The 19,467-nt window shown below is 37.1% G+C and overlaps 1 protein-coding gene across 5 annotated transcripts in view; it reads left to right on the top strand.

Moving 5' to 3' along the window:
• Positions 1-19,467, top strand: part of cep135 (centrosomal protein 135) — a 134,199-nt gene that overhangs the window by 52,198 nt on the left and 62,534 nt on the right. For 4 of the 5 annotated variants that reach the window (XM_063043105.1, XM_063043104.1, XM_063043102.1 and 1 more), the window contains 5 exons: positions 876-1,026; positions 3,260-3,483; positions 10,328-10,483; positions 13,392-13,535; positions 16,929-17,006. In XM_063043105.1, coding sequence (XP_062899175.1) covers positions 876-1,026; positions 3,260-3,483; positions 10,328-10,483; positions 13,392-13,535; positions 16,929-17,006 — 753 coding nt within the window. The remainder of the gene's footprint in view (positions 1-875; positions 1,027-3,259; positions 3,484-10,327; positions 10,484-13,391; positions 13,536-16,928; positions 17,007-19,467) is intronic. The other variant, XM_063043103.1, reaches the window with a different exon arrangement.

The following is a 19,467-nucleotide window of genomic DNA, read 5'->3' as shown; positions in this document are numbered from 1 at the left end:
CAGTGTACATTCCACCTCAGTCCAATGTTAAATAGGCTCTAGATGATCTGAACAATGTGATCAACATGCATGAAACAGCACACCCTGATGCCTTCACCATTTTTAACCAGGTCAGCTTGATAAAGTCACTAAATAATTACCATCAACAAAGAATCAAAGTCAGAGTGTAACACCAGGTCAGGGTCTTCAAAAGAACCCCCACACCCTGAAAAGGAAATAAAGAGATATCAAAGATAAAGATAGAGCTGTTTCCAAAGATGCAAGCAGAGGAGTCGCAGTTTAACACCATCAGGACTTTGCCCGATCAGCTATTTTCTTTGCAACATGTTAGAACAGACTTGGCTGCCAACTTTTAAAGTCTGTATTTCTTACATCGATATGATCATTTTGCTGCTCAGCAGTACAATTCATTGATTCCTGATGAAGGAAAGATCTGAGCTTGCATCTGTGGTGTCTTCATGTTTTAATTGTACTTACAAAAGATAGCTATAACTGCTGTCACCATCACATTGGCAATCTGCTAATGGCAAAACTGCAGTTTTCTTAGTACTAAGGTGAGATTATCATTTAATCAAGTCAAACATTGTTTCCACTGAAATGTCTGTGACCAAATCTTTTACAGTTTTAAGATCTGGAACTGGCACTACCAGCCCAATACCCTTGCCTCAACATAACAAGGAAGAATTTCCTCTATGAAAGTAATAACAGAGCAAATTATTAAACATTTCTCCATTCATTTGTTTTCTCCAGTGAAGGTCATTGTGAATGTGCTCAATGTTTAAAAATTTTAAATGAAAGCCATGATTGAATCCTACCTAATTACTGCCAAAAGCACTTAACTCTTTCTCAAAATGTTTAATTGTGTGTCATTCCAGGAATTGACTGCAACACGTAATAATTACTGTAAGGTTCAAGAAGAGCTACAGTGTAAATCCAAAGAAAATCAAACACTTCATGATTTGTTAACTCAACTAAAGAAGGAAAAGCAAAGGCTGCAAGAGCGAGTTGATAAGCAAATAACAACAGGTAACTAAGATCTAAAACAAACATTGAGGAGACATTTTCCTGACACTACCTTTACATCTGAAAAATGAAATATTAATTTCAGAGGTGTCAGAAATGATAAATGCGGATATTTTATCATTTTATTTATTCAGCATTCCTTCGAAACTTCTCATGAAGTTGTCTTGTTGATGTGTTTAAAGTATGTATAACAGCTAAAAATAATCATTGTTATAAAGAAATGGATCTGATTATTTATTTGTCCTAAGAGTTGCTATGAGTTTGAATAATCTAGGAAGTGTACAACATAAAGTACGTTCAATATAACTACTTATCAGGTCCTGATCCTGTGCATATCATTGCAATTTATCAAGGCAGCCCTGTAGGTGAAGAATCATTCAAACATAAAATAAGGCAGATGATCGAAATCTGAAGTAAAACAGAAAGTGATGGAAAACCTAAGCAGTTTAGCAGTCTCCCCTAGTGCATGGTAATTGACCAGAAAATGATAACTCAGTCTTCTTTCTCTCTTTTGATGCTTCCTGGCAGTATTCCAGTAATTTCTATCTAAATCTCCTAATTAATTTATAGCAAATTGTTCAAAAACAAATTGTGCAAAATTACTGAGAAGTCTAGATCAAATGAAACTTATAATCATGGTACAATTTTAATACAACAAAATATCCAAAAGATTTTAATAAGACTTAATAAGGAAAATTGCACATGAAATTTGTTTCCACTGAATAAAGATCCCCATAAGTGTGCAACGGGTAATGTAGTGGTTAGTGTGACGCGATTACAACTCGCGACATTCTGGAGTTCAGGTCTCAATTCCGGTCCTATTCTGTAAGGAGTCTGTATGAACTTCCCGTGGAATGAGCAGGTTTTCCCCGGGTGCTCTGGATTCTTCCCACAGTCTGAAGACGTATCAGATAGGTTAATTAGTCACTATAAGTTGTCCCATGATTAGAAAGGGGTTAATCAGGTTTGTTGGGGATTGCATGGTGTGTGCTGGAAGAGTCTACTCTGCACTGTAACACTAAATAAATAAATATTACCTCCAGTGGAAGTCTCCACTTTTCTGACGATTCCTGGTGACAGGCGGCAGTAATTTTGTAATAAAGAAATCTTACAAACTTAGAGACTCGGAAGCAAAATTCACCTTTTTAACTTCACTCTATAAAGTGTGCTAAATATGGGGAATAGTTACGATGGCTGTGCTACCGTTCTTTTTCTTTCTTGATTTCGTGACTATCCGGAGATGAAGAATTCCAGAGTAGTACACTTTGATAATAAATGAACCTTCGCGTAAAATAGAATCTAGAAAAATCAAATTATCTTTTTCAAACTCTAATCGTCTTTTGAGGTACTCGTGGAAAGAATAACGTACAGATATAAAGTAATTATGTAAGTTATTTTAGGAACGACAAGTTAATAAACGTATAAAACTTGTACTGGCTCAAGTGAGATCCCTTGTTTGTCATGGAGGATGTTGTAAACCGAAGCGTGAATTTTGACATTTCTGTTAGCTTTGCAATGAGAGGAAAGTTGTGATTTAGAGAAGATCCATATGGGTTTCTAGGATTAGGATGAGGGTTGTTTTATAATTAGGAATAATAGGAATCACAAAGGTGAAGAATGAAGAACTTATTAACAATTCTATGTAAGATGGAGAAAATCCAAAAATGTATATTTAGAGCTTTAAACTTTGAATTTAATCTAATTAAAGACTTAGAGTACCAGTGAGTACCATCTCAGAACTTGAAAATTCTTAGTGAGGAAAATGTACAGTGTTAAGGAATGGATGGTGACAATATCATATTTGTTCCATTTATTGAAAACTGTGAGAAGCCTATGAGCAACAGTTATATTTTATTCCTTTAGTGATACAGCACCAACTAGGCCATTCCGGCCCTTCAAGCCACACTGCCATAGTAACCCCTGGCAAACCGGATTAACCTAACATAATTAAGGACAATTGTTGGTCTTCCCCTCCGTAAATCTGTATGAGGTTTGGAGCGGGAGGAAAGGAAGTTGAGAATTTGTTAAAATGCTTTGTGTCGTTTGTGTTAGATGGTATTTATACTGTTGATTTATTTTAACCATTTCACCTAGGTGAATAAAAGATCTTTTAGGAGATGTGCAGCTTTGAAACAAATCATCTTTTGTAAAATAAGATTTAATCATGATAACATACATGTTTTCCAAATTACTGTTTAGGTTAACCTGATCTTTTTATGTTTTCAACAATAATCAGAACGAGAAATAGTGTTAGAATTGGAAAGAATGAGAACACAGCATGGTATTCTAAAAGGAGACACGTCAACGTCTCGTCTAGACAAATTTGTAAAGACTTTAGAGGAAGAAAGGGATCATTACAAATTTGAAGTAGAATACCTGCAGGATTTGGTATCCGGAAGAAAAAGCCCAACCTGCTCTCCAAGACGTGGTCGGAGTCCAACGTGGACTTCACCTGTTAAGGTACCAAAGTGCTTAATGGATGTTGGTGATAGTGTGATGGTTTTAGTTTCCACCAATAAATTTGGATATGAATGTTCTTTATATAAAAGTTATGTTCTTAGTGTACCTAAGGATGTTTATCAAGGCCACTGTTCTGCAATAATTGAACTTATTATATAGTATTCTGGCAGTGTTCTGCAATTCAAACTTGATAATTCCAAGGACAGGCTGCGGGACAGCTTCTTTGTGCAAGCCATTAGACTTCTAAATTCACATGTCTGTACATTGCAACGGACTCATTATGCAAAGATTTTTACTCCCTGACCTTGTGGAATGGATGTAAGATTTAAATAAATTCTAATTCTAATTCCAATGAATTGTAGAATGAACTTGTAAATAAATTATCTTCACAGTAACATTTATGAACTAAATTTATTTAAATCCCAGTAAATCCAGGAAGTGGTAGAGAAATTATGACAAATAGCTTGCAGGTGGGATTGTGCAGTCATCCTAAGGAATAAAGGATGTTGGGGAATTTAGCCTTTATTCTTGAATTACGGGGAGAGTAACAGTGGGCATGGGATTAGTGAAAGAACTTTAGACATCTTGAAAATGCAGCTAACTGGATAAATCCAGAATTGGAGAGAATCAGCTGAGAATGATACAAATGAAGTAATTGAAAAGCATGATAAAGTATTACAGATGTAATAAATAATGTACAACACAAAAATTACTTGAGTTTGCTGTCAGCTGAGAGCATACTGTATGAAAGCCAATTTATAATGAATGAATCTCTCATCAGTTGCAAGATGCTATTTTTAGATATATTGAGTAAAGAATTCCATTGGGAACCACTCCACCTTACCTCAGCAACCACATGCTCATCCAGATTACAGGGATGGGTGTTTGGGGCAGGCAACTTGCTCTATAAGAACTTATTAGTAAATGGTTCTAGTTGGGTTTTCAATCTGGAAAGAAATGGAAAACTGGATATAATCAAAGAAAAGTAGAGGGGATGAATTATCTTGGATATTCTGAACGACATCGGTATGTGTAAGCTTAGAATCCTTGACATCAAAAAAATGTGTATATACTTAAGTAGAAAATGGATTTACAGACTAGCACAACTCTGCTAATAAATGCTGGTTTAAAAACAATGGGTTTGAGAATGTACATATCGTAATGCGTGGTACTGTTTGTAGATCTTGGGGAGCAATAGTGCTGTAGTCTGAGGAGCTCTGGATATCTTGGAGATGAGTAGGAAAGCATGTTGTGAAGAGGACCTAAAGAAGCTATACAAAGATATAGATTTAATGAAAGGGCAAAGATCCAGCAAATAGAGTATTATGGTGGGAAATTGAAATACTCCATTCTGCCAGAGGGGAAAATGGAAAAAAAAAAGAGCATATTACTTAAGTGTAAGAGATTGCAGAGCCCTGAGAGCCAAAGTTTTGGGTGGCCTGATTGTGTAATTTTCAAAAGGCTAGTAATGAGTAAGGGAAGTGAATGCTAGTAAATAGGAAGGCAAATTGAATTCATTGCTGGAGGAATTGAATACAAATGGAGTTAGAGTAGTGGCAGTTAGCTGAGGAAGTCTTGAGACTCCACCAAGTATACTTTATTAGTTTCCTTAAATAAAATACAGTTGCAAGAAAAAGTTTGTGAACCCTTTGCAATTACCTGGTTTTCTGCATTAATTACTTATAAAATGTGGTCTGATCTTCATCTAAGTCACAATAATAGACAAACACAATCTGCCTAAGCTAATAACATACATACAAATGTACTCATCAATTCTGAGTACACCATTTAAACAATTGCAGTCTTGGTTCAAAAAAGTATGTGAACCTCTGGGGTAGTGTACTATTTGGAGGCAGGTGTTCCAATCAGTGAGACGAGATTGGAGATGCGGGTTGTAGAGGTGTCCTGCCCTATGAAAAAGAGTCACAAAGTCAGGTTTGCTGATAGAGTCTACTCTTCTCGAGAAAGATCTGTTTATGCACACCATGCCTCGATCAAAACAAATTTTAGAGGACCTTTAAGGAAGAATTGTAGAGATGTATGAAGCAGGAAAAGACTACAAAGCATTTCTAAAGACCTCAGTGTTCATCAGTCCGCTGTAAGAGAAATTGTCTACAAATAGAAAAAATTTCAGTACTGTTGCTACTCTCCATTCGAGTAGGCATCCTGCCAAGAACACACCAAGTGCACAACGTGCGGTGCTGAAGGAGATGAAAAAGAACCCAAGGGTAACAGCAAAACATCTGCAGAGATCTCCAGAACTTGCTGAAGTCTCTGTTCATGTGTCCACTATAAGAGAAACACTGAACAAGAATGGTGTTCATGGAAGGACACCAAGGAAGAAACCACCGCTCTCCAAAAGGAACATTGCTGCACGTATATCAAAGTTGCTGGTGAACGCAGCAGGCCAAGCAGCATCTATAGGCAGAGGCGCAGTCGACGTTTCAGGCCGAGACCCTTCGTCAGGACTAACTGAAGGAAGAGTGAGTAAGGGATTTGAAAACTGGAGGGGGAGGGGGAGATGCAAAATGATAAGAGAAGACAGGAGGGGGAGGGATAGAGCCGAGAGCTGGACAGGTGATAGGCAAAAGGGGATACGAGAGGATCATGGGACAGGAGGTCCGGGAAGAAAGACAAGGGGGGGGGTGACCCAGAGGATGGGCAAGAGGTATATTCAGAGGGACAGAGGGAGAAAAAGGAGAGTGAGAGAAAGAATGTGTGCATAAAAATGAGTAACAGATGGGGTACGAGGGGGAGATTGGGCCTTAGCGGAAGTTAGAGAAGTCGATGTTCATGCCATCAGGTTGGAGGCTACCCAGACGGAATATAAGGTCTTGTTCCTCCAACCTGAGTGTGGCTTCATCCTTACAGTAGAGGAGGCCGTGGATAGACATGTCAGAATGGGAATGGGATGTGGAATTAAAATGTGTGGCCACTGGGAGATCCTGCTTTCTCTGGCGGACAGAGCGTAGATGTTCAGCAAAGCGGTCTCCCAGTCTGCGTCGGGTCTCACCAATATATAAAAGGCCATATCGGGAGCACCGGACGCAGTATATCACCCCAGTCGACTCACAGGTGAAGTGATGCCTCACCTGGAAGGACTGTTTGGGGCCCTGAATGGTGGTAAGGGAGGAAGTGTAAGGGCATGTGTAGCACTTGTTCCGCTTGCACGTCTCAAGTTTTTAAAAGACCACCTGCATATTTCGTAATGTTCTGTGGACAGATGAGACAAAAGCTGAACTTTTTGGCAGAAATGCTCACTGCTACATTTGGGAGGAAAAAGGGCACTATACACCAAAACCTCATCCCAACTGTGAAGCATGGTGGAAGGAGCATCTAATTAATCAGGGTAAACAACTGATTACTAAATGGTCCCCTTTGTCTCTATCACTGATTGGCTATTAAAATGATTATTTTACCCAAATTTTTATATTTATTTCAAGCGATACTGATTTTTATTCCTAAATTTTTTTTGATACTATTGACTCTAAAATTTCATCTTATATATGGCAAAATAGAAATCCCAGATTAAGTAAAAAATACTTACAGAAATCTAAGAAAGAGGGTGATTTGGCATTGCCTATCCTAAGATTTTACTGGGCAATTAATATTCGATACTTAATATTTTGGACACAAGATTGGAATATAACTCCAAGCCCATATTGGGTAAACCTTGAAGGCCATTCTGTACAAGGGTTTTCTTTAGCTTCCATTTTAGGAACTTCACTGCCTTTTGCACTATCTAAATCGAATAAACAAATTTTCAACCCTATAGTTAAACATACATTGCGAATATGGTTTCAAGTTCGTTAATTTTTTGGCTTGAATGAATTTATGTTATCAAGCCCTATTATATCTAATTTCTTTTTCCAACCCTCGGTAATGGACCAAGCCTTTTTGATATGGAAAACAAAAGGTATAATATGTTTTCGTGATCTATTTCTGGATAACTGCTTTATGTCTTTTGAGCAGTTATCTGAGAAATTTGATTTGCCTAGATCCCATTTTTTTTAGATACCTACAAATAAGAAATTTTTTAAATACTACGTTGCCTACCTTTCCGACTTCAAATCCTTCCGGCATTCTTGATAAAATTTTAGGTTTTAATCGTTTGCAGAAGGGATTAATAGCAATAACTTATGATATAATTATGAAATTACAGCCAGATAAATATCTGATAAAATCAAAAATGAATGGGAAGGGGAACTTCAACTTTCCCTACCTATAGGGAAATGGGAAAAAATTTTTCGATTAGTTAGTACTACTTCTATATGTGCTAAACATACATTAATACAATTTAAAGTAGTACACAGCTCATATGTCCAAAGATAAACTAGCTCGTTTTTATTCCCATATAAACCCTACTTGTGATAGATGTCACTCTGAAGTGGCTTCTTTAACTCATATGTTTTGGTCCTGTCCTCTTTTGGAAAAATATTGGAAAGGCATTTTTGATATTATTTCAACAGTTCTATACTTCCATTTAAAACCCCATCCTATTACGGCAGTCTTTGGATTGCCAATGGTAGAACATAGATCTTTGTCTTCTTCAGCCTGTTGAATGATAGCTTTTGTTACTTTAATGGCGAGAAGATCTATTTTGTTGAACTGGAAGGAAACTAATCCTCCAACTACATTCCAATGGTTTTCTCAAACCATATTAAGTTTAAATTTAGAAAAAATTAGCAGTGATATTTTTGACCCTTCGGTTAAATTTGAAGAAACTTGGAAACCTTTTATGCAACGTTTTCATATGATGTAATCTAACCTTTCCGAATCTTTTTTCTAAACTTAAATTATATGATGAGAGGAGCAGAGTTCACGACATTATTGAACGTGTCTGATACAAGCTGTTGGTCTAGCCCTGTTTTGCTTTTTTTTGGGGTTTTTTTTGTTTATATATATATTTTTTTATTTCTTTTTTTAATGATTAATCTCATTATGAGTTTGGAAGTCTTTTATATCTATGTTACTTAAAATTCATTTTATATATGCTGATGAACATTTTTCCAATCTCTGTACCAACTTTGTTATTGAGTTTATAATTTTGAAAAATTAATAAAAAGATTTAAAAAGAAAGAAAGGAAGGAGCATCATAGTTTGGGGCTGCTTTGCTGCCTCAGGGCCCTACAGCTGGCAATCATTGAGAACTATGAATTCAAAATTGTATCGACATTTTACAGGAGAATGTCAGGGTAGTGGTCTGTCGCCTGAAGCTTAATAGAAGTTGGATGATGCAACGAGACACTCATCTGAAACACGATTAAATCAACAACATAATGGTTTAAAAAGAAGAAAATTCATTTTTTGGAATGGCCAAGTCAGAGTCCAGACCTTAACCAAATTGAGATGCTGTGGCATGACCTGAAGGGGGCTGTTCATGCAAGGTATCACAGAAATATTGATGAACTGAAACCGTTTTGTATGGAGGAATGGTCTAAACTTCCTCCTCGCTATTGTGCAAGTCTGATCAGCAGCTACAGGAAACGTTTGGTGGAGGTTATTGCTGCCAAAGGAGGTTCTAGCAGTTATTAAATACAAGGATTCACATACTTTTTCCAGCCTGGACTGTGAATGATTAAATTGTTTATTAAAGTGTTTAATAAAGACATGGAAAGTACAATTGTTTTTGTGTTATTCGTTTAAGCAGATTTGTCAATTATTGTGACTTAGATGAAGATCCAACTACATCTTATGAGTAGTTAATGCAGAAAATCATGTAATTGCAAAGGGTTCACAAACTGTCTTGCGACTAGTTCATAAGATGCTTTTTTTTAAGGGGAAAATAGGAGGAGTGGTCACTTTAAAAATAAGGGATCACACATTTAAGTTGGAGATTAAATGAATTTTTCTTTCAGAGGATTGAGTCTTTGAAGCTCTGGAAATGGTGGAGGAAGCAGGGTCTTCGAATATTTTTAAGACATAAGCAAGCAATGAAAGGTTACAGCTGGTAGATGGAAATGTGGGTTTGAAGTTGTTTTTTAAATAGTAGAGAAGACTTAGGGAGTGAAATGCTCCACACCTACTCCTAATTCATATATTAAAACATAATCTCTCATCATTGCTGGTTCTGAATTACAAAAGATGGAATGTGTTATCTATATGGAGTGAGTTAGGTGTTGGAAATGGTTGTTCAGAAAGAGGATATAGTTATGGGAGCAAGTTTTGGTAAATATTTGATCAAATAGGGAAAGGGTAACAAAAAGCAATGAAGGTAAAGTAAAAGAATCAGAATCTTTTGGTGAGGACACCACTTCATGGTGGGTATTCCAAGTAATGAAAACAAGTTAAATACAAACATAAACGCAAAATTCTGCAGATGCTGAAAATTTGATATGAAAATACAAAACGCCAGCAATTCTCTGTGGTGAGAGAACCAAAGTTGACATTTCAGACCAATGTTCTTTAACTGGACAAAGATAAGAGTTTTATCCCATTTTGATCAAGGTCACAATTGGACAATGTATCAAATAGCCAAACAAGTGTCAGGGTGCTGATAACTGAGTGTGACAAGTTGCTTATTTATTATTAATGGAAATAAGAGTCAAAAGAATGTAATTTCTTCATTCTAAAAGATACAAAAAAATTAATTCGATCCAATTTTATTTCAGAAATTTGTAAATGCTTTAAGTTTCTTTAATTACTAAAATCTATTTGAATAAATCTTTAATTTCTCAAATTATGGGGGGAATGTTTACAAGACGGTTCAAAAACTTCTGACAATGGCAAGCTGTCATATGCTATCAGAGATCGGGCCTGAGGCTCACATGACTCCTTAGAACCTATACCTTTTAATACCATATTGAGAAAATGTCGTTAAAGTGTAATTTCTTTCTTTCTACAGAGTAGTAGCCTCAGCTCAGAATTGTTGCAGGTTATCAGAGAGCGTGATGAGTTGCAATCAGTGCTTGACAAATTCGAGCAACACATGGCAGAAATCCAGTCGAATGTCAAGGTTCTGACAACAGAGCGAGACAAATTGCTTATGATATGTGAGCAGGTATTGACGGAATAAGAATGAATGTGTGAATTTTTCATTTGTATATGGTAAGAAATCCATTCAGCTTGTATAGCTCAGAGAATTTACAATAAGGCCAGTTATAAATTATATTGTTTCTCAATCTTTAAAGACCATAAGATTTGGGAGCAGAATTAGACCGTTTGGCCCATTGAGTCTGCTCTGCCATTTCATCATGGCTGATCCGTTTCCCTCTTGGCCCCATTCTCCTGTCTTCTCCCTGACTACTCCAGAATCTCTCAATCTTTGCTTTAAATATACCCAATGACTTGGCCTCCACGGCCACCAGTAACAATGAATTCCACAGATTCAACACTCTACAGTGAAAGGAATTCCTTATCTCTATTCTAAATGGACATTTCTGTGTCCCTCTTTAGTAAGAGACAGCCTGTGATGTGTGGAAGTGCTGGGTTATGGACTATAGTTTATGTTGGACTGCAAATCGTGGGCTCTTTTGGGTTTTGCTATTGCTTGTTGGTGGGTGGTGGTCATTGATATTTCCTGCTAGAACAGGGGGGGGGGAGGATTTATGTTCTGCTGCTGCTTGTGTGTAGGAGGGGGTTAGGGCTTTTGGGGTTCTAATGGTTTTCTTGCATTCTTTGGGGATTTTCTCCTGTTTTGTGGATGTCTACGAAAACTAAGAATTTCTGTTTGCATTTTATATACATTCTCTGATATTTATTGGAATCATTGAACATCCCTCTGTTCTGAGGCTGTCTCCTCTGGTCTTAGACTCCTCCATCATAGGAAACATCCTTTCTGCATCCACTCTATCAAGACCTTTTAAGATTCAATTGGTTTCAATGAGATCCCCCCTCATTCTTCTGAATTCAAGTGAGTGCAGGCCTAGAGCCATCAAACGTTCCTCATGTGATAAGCCTTTCAATCCCGGAATCAATTTTGTGAGCCTCCTTTGAACCCTGTCCAATGTCAGCACATTGTTTCCCAGATAAGGGGCCCAGAACTGCGCACAATATTCCAAATTAGGACCTCACCAGAGCCTTTTAAAGCCTCAACAATGCATTTGCCTTGCTCACCACCAACTCAACCTGCAAATTAACCTTTAGGAAATCCTGCACAAGGAGTCTCAAGTCCCTTTATACTTCAATTTTTTGGAATTTTCATTCCATTTAGAAAATAGTCTGCACTTTTATTTCTTCTACCAGAGTGTATGACTGTACATTTCCAGACACTGTGTTCCATCTGCCACTTTTGACGATTCTCCTAATCTAAGTCCTTCTCTAGCCTCTACTTCCACAATAGTACCTGCCACTTTACCTATCTTCGTATTGTCTGCAAATTTTGTCACATCACCATCAATTCTGTCATCCATCATTGACATGTCACATAAAAAGAAGCAGGCCCAACAGACACTTGTGGCAACTTGTAGTAATGGCAACTTCATTCACTTCTGCCCCTTGACATTCTTGAACTTCCAGCATAGTGCTTGTGCCATCCTGCCTTTAGAATACTACTACTACTTTGGAATGTATCTCTGCTGTGCCTTCCAAATTGCTCCTGTAGTTGCTCTGCTGTCATCCCTGCTAGTGTTCCCTTCCAATCAGTTTTGATCAGCTCCTCTCTCATGCCTCTGTAATCCCTTTTACTCCACTGTAATACTGATACATCTGACTTCAGCTTCTCCTTTTCAAACTTCAGGGTGAAGTCTATTATGTTATCATCACTGGCCTTTAAGGATTCCTTTTCCTTAAGTTCTCTAATCAATTCTGGTTCATTGCACAACAGTCAATGCAGAATAGCTGATAGAAATATGATGCTTGGAACTTGTACATGAGGCTGATTAGAGGTCATGGTTAAGGAAATTTAGGTCTATGTGAAAAGCTTTTGATTAGCCATCAAACTCTCATGGTAATTTTTGGCTTTTTTGGGGGTCCATAACAATATTACTGTTCAGTTGTAAAGGGTCATATTTTACTCTGGCCACTGTCTTCTTAAAAATGTACAGAGACCAAAGCAGTAAACAATAGACTAGATGTTATCTCACCAATGGGCCATAGACTTGCAGCAAGACAATTTCTAAATTTACCCATTGTATTAAAGACTGAAGTAATGTCATGAATGGTAAAACAGTGTACAATCACTTGGCAAGGCCTGGAAATTCCTCTCAGTGCACCCTTCTTCGATTCCCATGAGCTGTTGACCCCCCCCCCCACCCCCCATGCGTCCTCTTTCTCCTATACCCCACCCCCATGAACCTGGCTGCAGATCAACTGAGTGTTTGCCAAATGCAACAATATCCACATAGTGGATTTGTGATTTTCTGGGCACCACAGGGATAGTCCTGAGGAATGTGATATATTTAACAAAACATCAAGTAGTACACTGCAGGTCTCATAAATGTGTTCATCCACAGATAGTTATTGAGTGGATATCAAGCCCTAGCTTTGAAATTTAAATCCCATGAAATTTAAAGGCATATGACTAATAAAATCCAAAATGGCTCAGCGGGAGGATGTAGAGAGAATGGTAGATTAGTTTTTATGTTTGACACGCTGCGTACGTTCTGTGAATAAGCTATAACATGGATGCTTTATGGTTAAACTGTCGTAATTTCAGGAGCACAGCATCCGCAAGGAGTTCTGGCAGTGGGAACATATCATTTTTTAAATGTTGAATTTTTTAATAAATCCAGCCATGTCTGTTGTGCAGATATCAGTACATTAAACACTTCAACTGATTGCGGTACACAGTGGGTGTAACGTATGCCTCATGCCTCAACTCCTTAGTGTACCCATTGTACTTCAGCAATACTTCATACCATCTTGCATGCTAAGATGCTGGCAATTTTAGCTTGTGCAGAAATTATCAGTATAAATAATTTGTTGAAAATTACTGATAAAGGATTTCCTTAAATTGGAATTGGTTCCAGAATCAAGATGAATTGGACAAATTAAAAAAGGAGATGCTAATATCACCAATATGTAAAATGCGTATGGAAGAAGAAAAAGTTGAAGCTAAAGCAAAATTGAAGAGAATAACAGCTGAGAGAGATGATCTGAGAGAGAGAATGAAGGTATTTTATGAAGTAAATCTAATAATAGCTTTGTGAAACTGGCATACTGATCCAGAGACACAAGTTTCTATCACTCTTGGATAAACAGGGAATTTAATTCCAGTAATATGAATAAATTTTGAATAATAAAAAAAATTGCTGCTGTTATTAATGATGATTATAAAACTGTTGAATTGTTGTAATAGATCTCCATGATTAAGGAGGGGAATTAAACTTTAATCCTGTGAATGAATAACTACAGGAGAACCCCATGTTACTACTACTTCATGTGCCTTACTTGTTACACGCTTGGGCAATCATGGCTTTCCACATCGAACGATCCCACACAGCATCAATGATATCTCACACACTTAGACGTGTTAGTTCTTTCACAGTGTCCATATATTTTCTTCTTTGCCTTCCTCTTCCACGTTTCCCAGGCATACAGCCTTATAATGTAAGGCATTCTATTTCTCCCTTTCTGATGACATGGCCCAGGAATTTAAGCTTCCTCTCATTCAATGTTCTCATTAAAGATCTTTTTATATGGGCATGTTGGAGTACTGTCTCATTAGTTACCCTATCTCTATATGATATTTTCAGCATTCTTCTAAGAAACCACATTTCTATTGCTTCTAAGTTTCTTCGCAGTTCTGGTGTTATAGTCCATGTTTTGGAAGCATACAGCAAGATTGACCAGATGTAACATTTTAGTAGCCTAAGCCTTGTTGTTATAGAAATGTGTCTGTTAGTAAAAATGGGTTTCATTTTTTGGAACTTGGTTTTGGCAATGGCAATTCTTCTTTTTATTTCTACTTTACTTCTAGCATCTTGTGATATAAAGCTACCAAGGTAATTAAAGCTGGTCTTTTGTTCAATCTCTTGGTTACCGATGTACAATTGGCAGTTGGGAGCATCCTGCTGTTTTGATATTACCATACATTTGGTTTTTTTTACAGTTGATGGTTAGACGAAAATCTGTACTTGTTTGTACTACTTTGTCTAGGAAGATTTGTAGGTCTTCTGCAGCACTTGCTGTTAGGGTGGTATTGTCTGCATATTTTATATTGTTGATGTTAACACCTCCAATTTTTATCCCATCTAGGTCTTCTATTTCTCTGAGAATCATTTCACTATAAGTATTAAATAATTCCGGTGAGGCAACGCATCCCTGTCTAACTCCTCTTTGAATTTTAGTTCAACTGCTTATATTATCATCAATTTTTACCGCCGCCGTTTGGTTCCCATATAAATTTTGAAGCAATTGTTGGTCCCTTCCATCAATGTTTAGCGAGAATTTGAAATAATTTTTCAGGTTGCACTTTGTCAAATGCTTTAGTGAAATCAATAAAGCATAAAAAGACATTATTTTGATATTCAGTTGCCCTTTCTGAAAGCACTTGTAGTATGAAAATTGCGTTCCTAGTTCTTCTATCCTCAATAAACCCATATTGCAGTTTAGAAGTTTCTGGCCTTAACGTGTTTTTAATTTGACGCAGAACAATTCTCAACAAAATCTTTATTATGTGACTCATAAGACTGAGTGTTCTATAATTTTCACAATCAATAGTTCCAGGAATTTTTGGCAGAGTTATAAATACTATTTCAAGAGATCGTCAGACAATACACCAGACTCATATATGCCATTAAACAGTCCAAAAACAATATCTATGCCCAGATCTTCTAGGGCTTGTATCATTTCCACTGAAATTTCATCAGGTCCAGTGGCTTTACCATGTTTCATGCTTTTCATTGCTTTAGTTAGTTCTTCTTTGGTAATAGGTGGGCCAGAATTAGGGTAATTAATATCTGGGGGATCCCCTCTATTATCCTCAAACAGCTGCTCTATATACTGAATCCACCTGTCACATACTTTATCTGGATCTGTTAGTATGGATCCGTCTGCTGATAATATGCATCATATAGAGGAGGTTTTCTTAATTCCAGTAATTTCCTTAACTATCTTGTGCATTTCTTGGCTGTTGTTAATATGGCCTTCTACTGCATTGCATTTTTGATTCAGCCATTCTTCCTTTGCAATATTGCACAATTGTCTGGTCGTCTGTCTAGCTCTGCATTATTCTTCACTAACCTTCTTTGTTCCATCAGATCTAGAATTTCTTGGGTTATCCACCCCTTGTTGGTGTGTTGGATTTCTTGTACTGGGATTATCTGCTCTGCTGATCGCTGTCTAGCATATTTAAATCTGTCCCAAATAGGTGTTATGTTTTCGTTGAGGTGTTTCTTCTACAGCTGTCTTGAATTGTTGCTTAAATATGCTATCTTTTTAAAGTTCTCCCAATATAGACTTCTTTCTCTTTTTTCACGTTTCAGTTTCTTTGATTTTGTTTTAATGGCAGCTATTACTGAATGGTGATCTGAACCACAATCTGCTCCTGGGTAGGCTTAGAATTTGTGATATTATTTCTAAAGCGTTCATTGATGGTAATGAAATCTATTTGATTCCTTGTTCTATCTCCAGGGCTAATCCAAGTACGCAATCTACGTGGATGGTTTTTATACCAAGTATTGGTGATCATTTGGTTGTTACTGACGCACCAATCAGTAAACCTTTCTCTATTTTCATTTTTCTCCCCTAATCCAAAGGGTCCTATGATGTTATCAACCCTTTCCTGTCCAACTTAGGCGTTAAAATCTCCCATGACTAGTTTTATATCCTGAGATTTACATTGCTCATAAGCACTGTCGAGATCTTCATAAAACTTGTTACAGAGGGGATTTATTCCTCCAAAACTACAAAAAACTTCGTAAAATAACAGTTTTTATATTTATTGAAATTTCTTTTTGTGGTTAATTAAATTTACAAATTGTATTTAAATTTTTTGGCTAAGTTGTATGGAAACTATCAGGCTGCTGCTAGTCAGCAAAATGAACCCACTGCACTGGGGAAAAAAGCTGCTTTATCTGCATGCACTTCAAGAAATGCAATTTGGAAAAAATAAGACAGCATTTTTATATTTTGCATTTTGTGTTTATTTTTCTTTACTAATTTATATTCACACAAGAAATTCCATTTGAGCAAATTTTGTGTAACTCCTATTTTGGGTGGTGAATTGTGATTCCATAAGTGTGAATATTTGTATTAGTAAGGGTCATAACATGAGGATTACCTGTAAAAAAAAACATACAAATTATTTAAGTTGAGGCAATGCATGAGGGAGTTTTGCCTTGCAGTCCTACAGAGCAGAATTTCCAGGTATCAATATATTTTGTAATCAAGGGGCTTAATTTTATATGCTACCCTTAAAGGCTGCAAGTACCTGGAAAATCTGGTAAAATATGTAAGTTTTGAAGCAAAATAAATGTGTATATATTCTTAAATAATAAACTTTATTCAAAAATGCAAAACTAAAGGCTCAGTTTGAATTGTACAAATCTTTTTTTTTGTATTAGGGTATCCTTGAAACATCTGATTTTAACACAAAGCAGATGGAGCAGCAAATGTTACAGTTGGAAAATAAAGTGTATGAAGTAAGTATCCTAAGGCAAACAAAGTTAATGATAGTTTTATGAATAATCTAAAATACATTTTATAGCCTAACTACTTAAGCACAGAATTTACGCTATAATACCCCTTAAAAGAACATCTGTTGTATATGAAGTCATGAGTGGCTGAGAATGACAAATGAAACTGATTTGGAATGCAACAATTGATATTCTGGAATGTTCCAGCTCTGTCAACACTTCTCTGCATTTATTACAATAATGATCCCTTTTTATTTCTGAAAACATATCCTGAATGCTCAGTTTTGGAATGACATAAATTACATTCTACATTCCCTGCTGCTGTTACACTCTGCCATCATGGTTAACTTGTGGAAAACTAGTGTGCTCCTATAACAATGAAATGGTTAAAGTAATCTCATTCCTGCACGGTGGAGTGAGCCACTAAGGCAATGCACAATGGCTTCTTAAGACTGCCATTCTTAAGGTGCTTGGTGGACTGGGGCAAGTGGTGTAGTTTCAATGCAGAGATTAAAGGCGAAGGGCTGTATGCTAACCTACACTGTTGCTGCTGCCAATGCCAGAGGCTGACAGCGCCTGCTCCTTGAGTTGATATATTGCTGGGATCTTAGACTCTCATCATGATCTGTCAGATGTGATTGAAGTTGCTTCTTTCTTTCTCTGTTCAGAGGAATAATTCAGCCTTATCGTGAGAATCATCTTATATGCACAGTTGCCACTGTTATTAAAGATCTTTAGATTAGAGAGAGCTATGAAGCTAAGCTAAGAAAAGGGGAGATACCAACTTCCATCATATGTGGCAGGAGACGATGAAAGAGGCCCTAAAATCTGGATGATCTGTTACCAGAGTAAGAGCTAGCTAGTCCCCATCAAGAACCTGCAAACATGTCAGCCAGCTCAGGTACATTGCTGAGCAGATTGAACCCCCACACCTGTCTCACGGGCAGCATCTGCACATTCCTCAATGGTTCATTTCACGCAAAGCCACGTGATGCTGCCGGTGAGGCAGGGGTGGGGGTGCGTTTTCAGTGCTGTTGTTTTTGGTCGTCTTTTGTCTTCCACTTTCGAGGAGATTCACACTCCAGAGGCGTAATGAATCTGTACTCTAGGGGTATCTGACTTAGACTTTCGGTGTCCATTCAATTGAGTACATTTCAGTGGACTCAATTTAACTTATATTAAAAAGAAATTATCTTTTGCTATGACTTCTGTCCAAAGCTGTTTCTTCCCATTGATATCAATGAACCACCTGCCACAGGTTCAATTGTATCCAGTAATGTAGGTAAAAGAAGGCAAGTGTTTCTCAGCAATCTGGCTATCAAGCCATGTAGAGTGTTTTCAAAAGCAGATGTTCTGGAGAAAGCTTAAAGAACTTCAGGTCTCTTCAACTTTAAATTGCCTTTTCAAAATGCTGTAAATGCGGTAATTGTACATGGTGTGGATCTGAATGTTTTTTAACATGCAATGCATAGGCTGTTCTTTTATTGTTAAAGCTGTCTCATTATGTAAGCACATCTGCAAATTTGTGAAAGTTGCAAATACAGTTGCACTGAATTATGTAGATAACATCAATTCTTAATTTTAATAGCTTCATCAAGTGCTTTTTTTGTTTGCCATGTAGGATTAATTATGAAAAGATTTCTAGGCATTGTCCTTGGATACATGCTTACGGTGCATTGATGATCAGTATTTGAGATATTAATTATTTTCTGTTTTTTGAACCTTTAGCTTCACTTACATTTGAAGTCAGTAGTTTACACACACTTTAGCCAAATACATTTAAACTCAGTTTTTCACAATTCCTGACATTTAATCCTAGAAAACATTCCCTGTCTTAGGTCAGTTAGGAACACTATTTTAAGAATGTGAAATGTCAGAATAATAGTAGAGAGAATGATTTATTTCAGCTTTTATTTCTTTCATCGCTTTCTCAGTGGGTCAGAAGTTTACATACACTTAGTTAGTATTTGGTAGCATTGCCTTTAAATTGTTTAACTTGGGTCATACATTTTGGGTAGCCTTCCACAGGCTTCTCACAGGAAGTTGCTGGAATTTTGTTCCATTCCTCCATACAGAACTGGTGTAACTGAGTCAGGTTTGTAGGCCTCCTTGCTCGCACATGCTTTTTCAGTTCTGCCCACAAATTTTCTGTCGGATATGAGGTCAGGAGCTTTGTGATGGCCACTCCAATAACTTGACTTTGTTGTCCTAAAGCAATTTTGCCACAACTTTGGAGGTATGCTTGGGGTCATTGTCCATTTGGAAGACCCATTTGCGACCAAACTTTAACTTCCCGGCTGATGTCTTGAGATGTTGCTTCAATATATCGACATAATTTTCCTTCCTCATGATGCCATCTATTTTGTGAAGTGCACCAGTCCCTCCTGCAGCAAAGCACCCCCACAACATGATGCTGCCACCCCCATGCTTCACGGTTGGGATGGTGTTCTTCAGCTTGCAAGCCTCA

The sequence above is a fragment of the Mobula hypostoma genome, chromosome 3 (genome assembly GCF_963921235.1).
Source record: "Mobula hypostoma chromosome 3, sMobHyp1.1, whole genome shotgun sequence".
Classification (NCBI taxonomy): domain Eukaryota; kingdom Metazoa; phylum Chordata; class Chondrichthyes; order Myliobatiformes; family Myliobatidae; genus Mobula; species Mobula hypostoma.
This window is presented reverse-complemented; position numbering and strand designations above follow the sequence as displayed.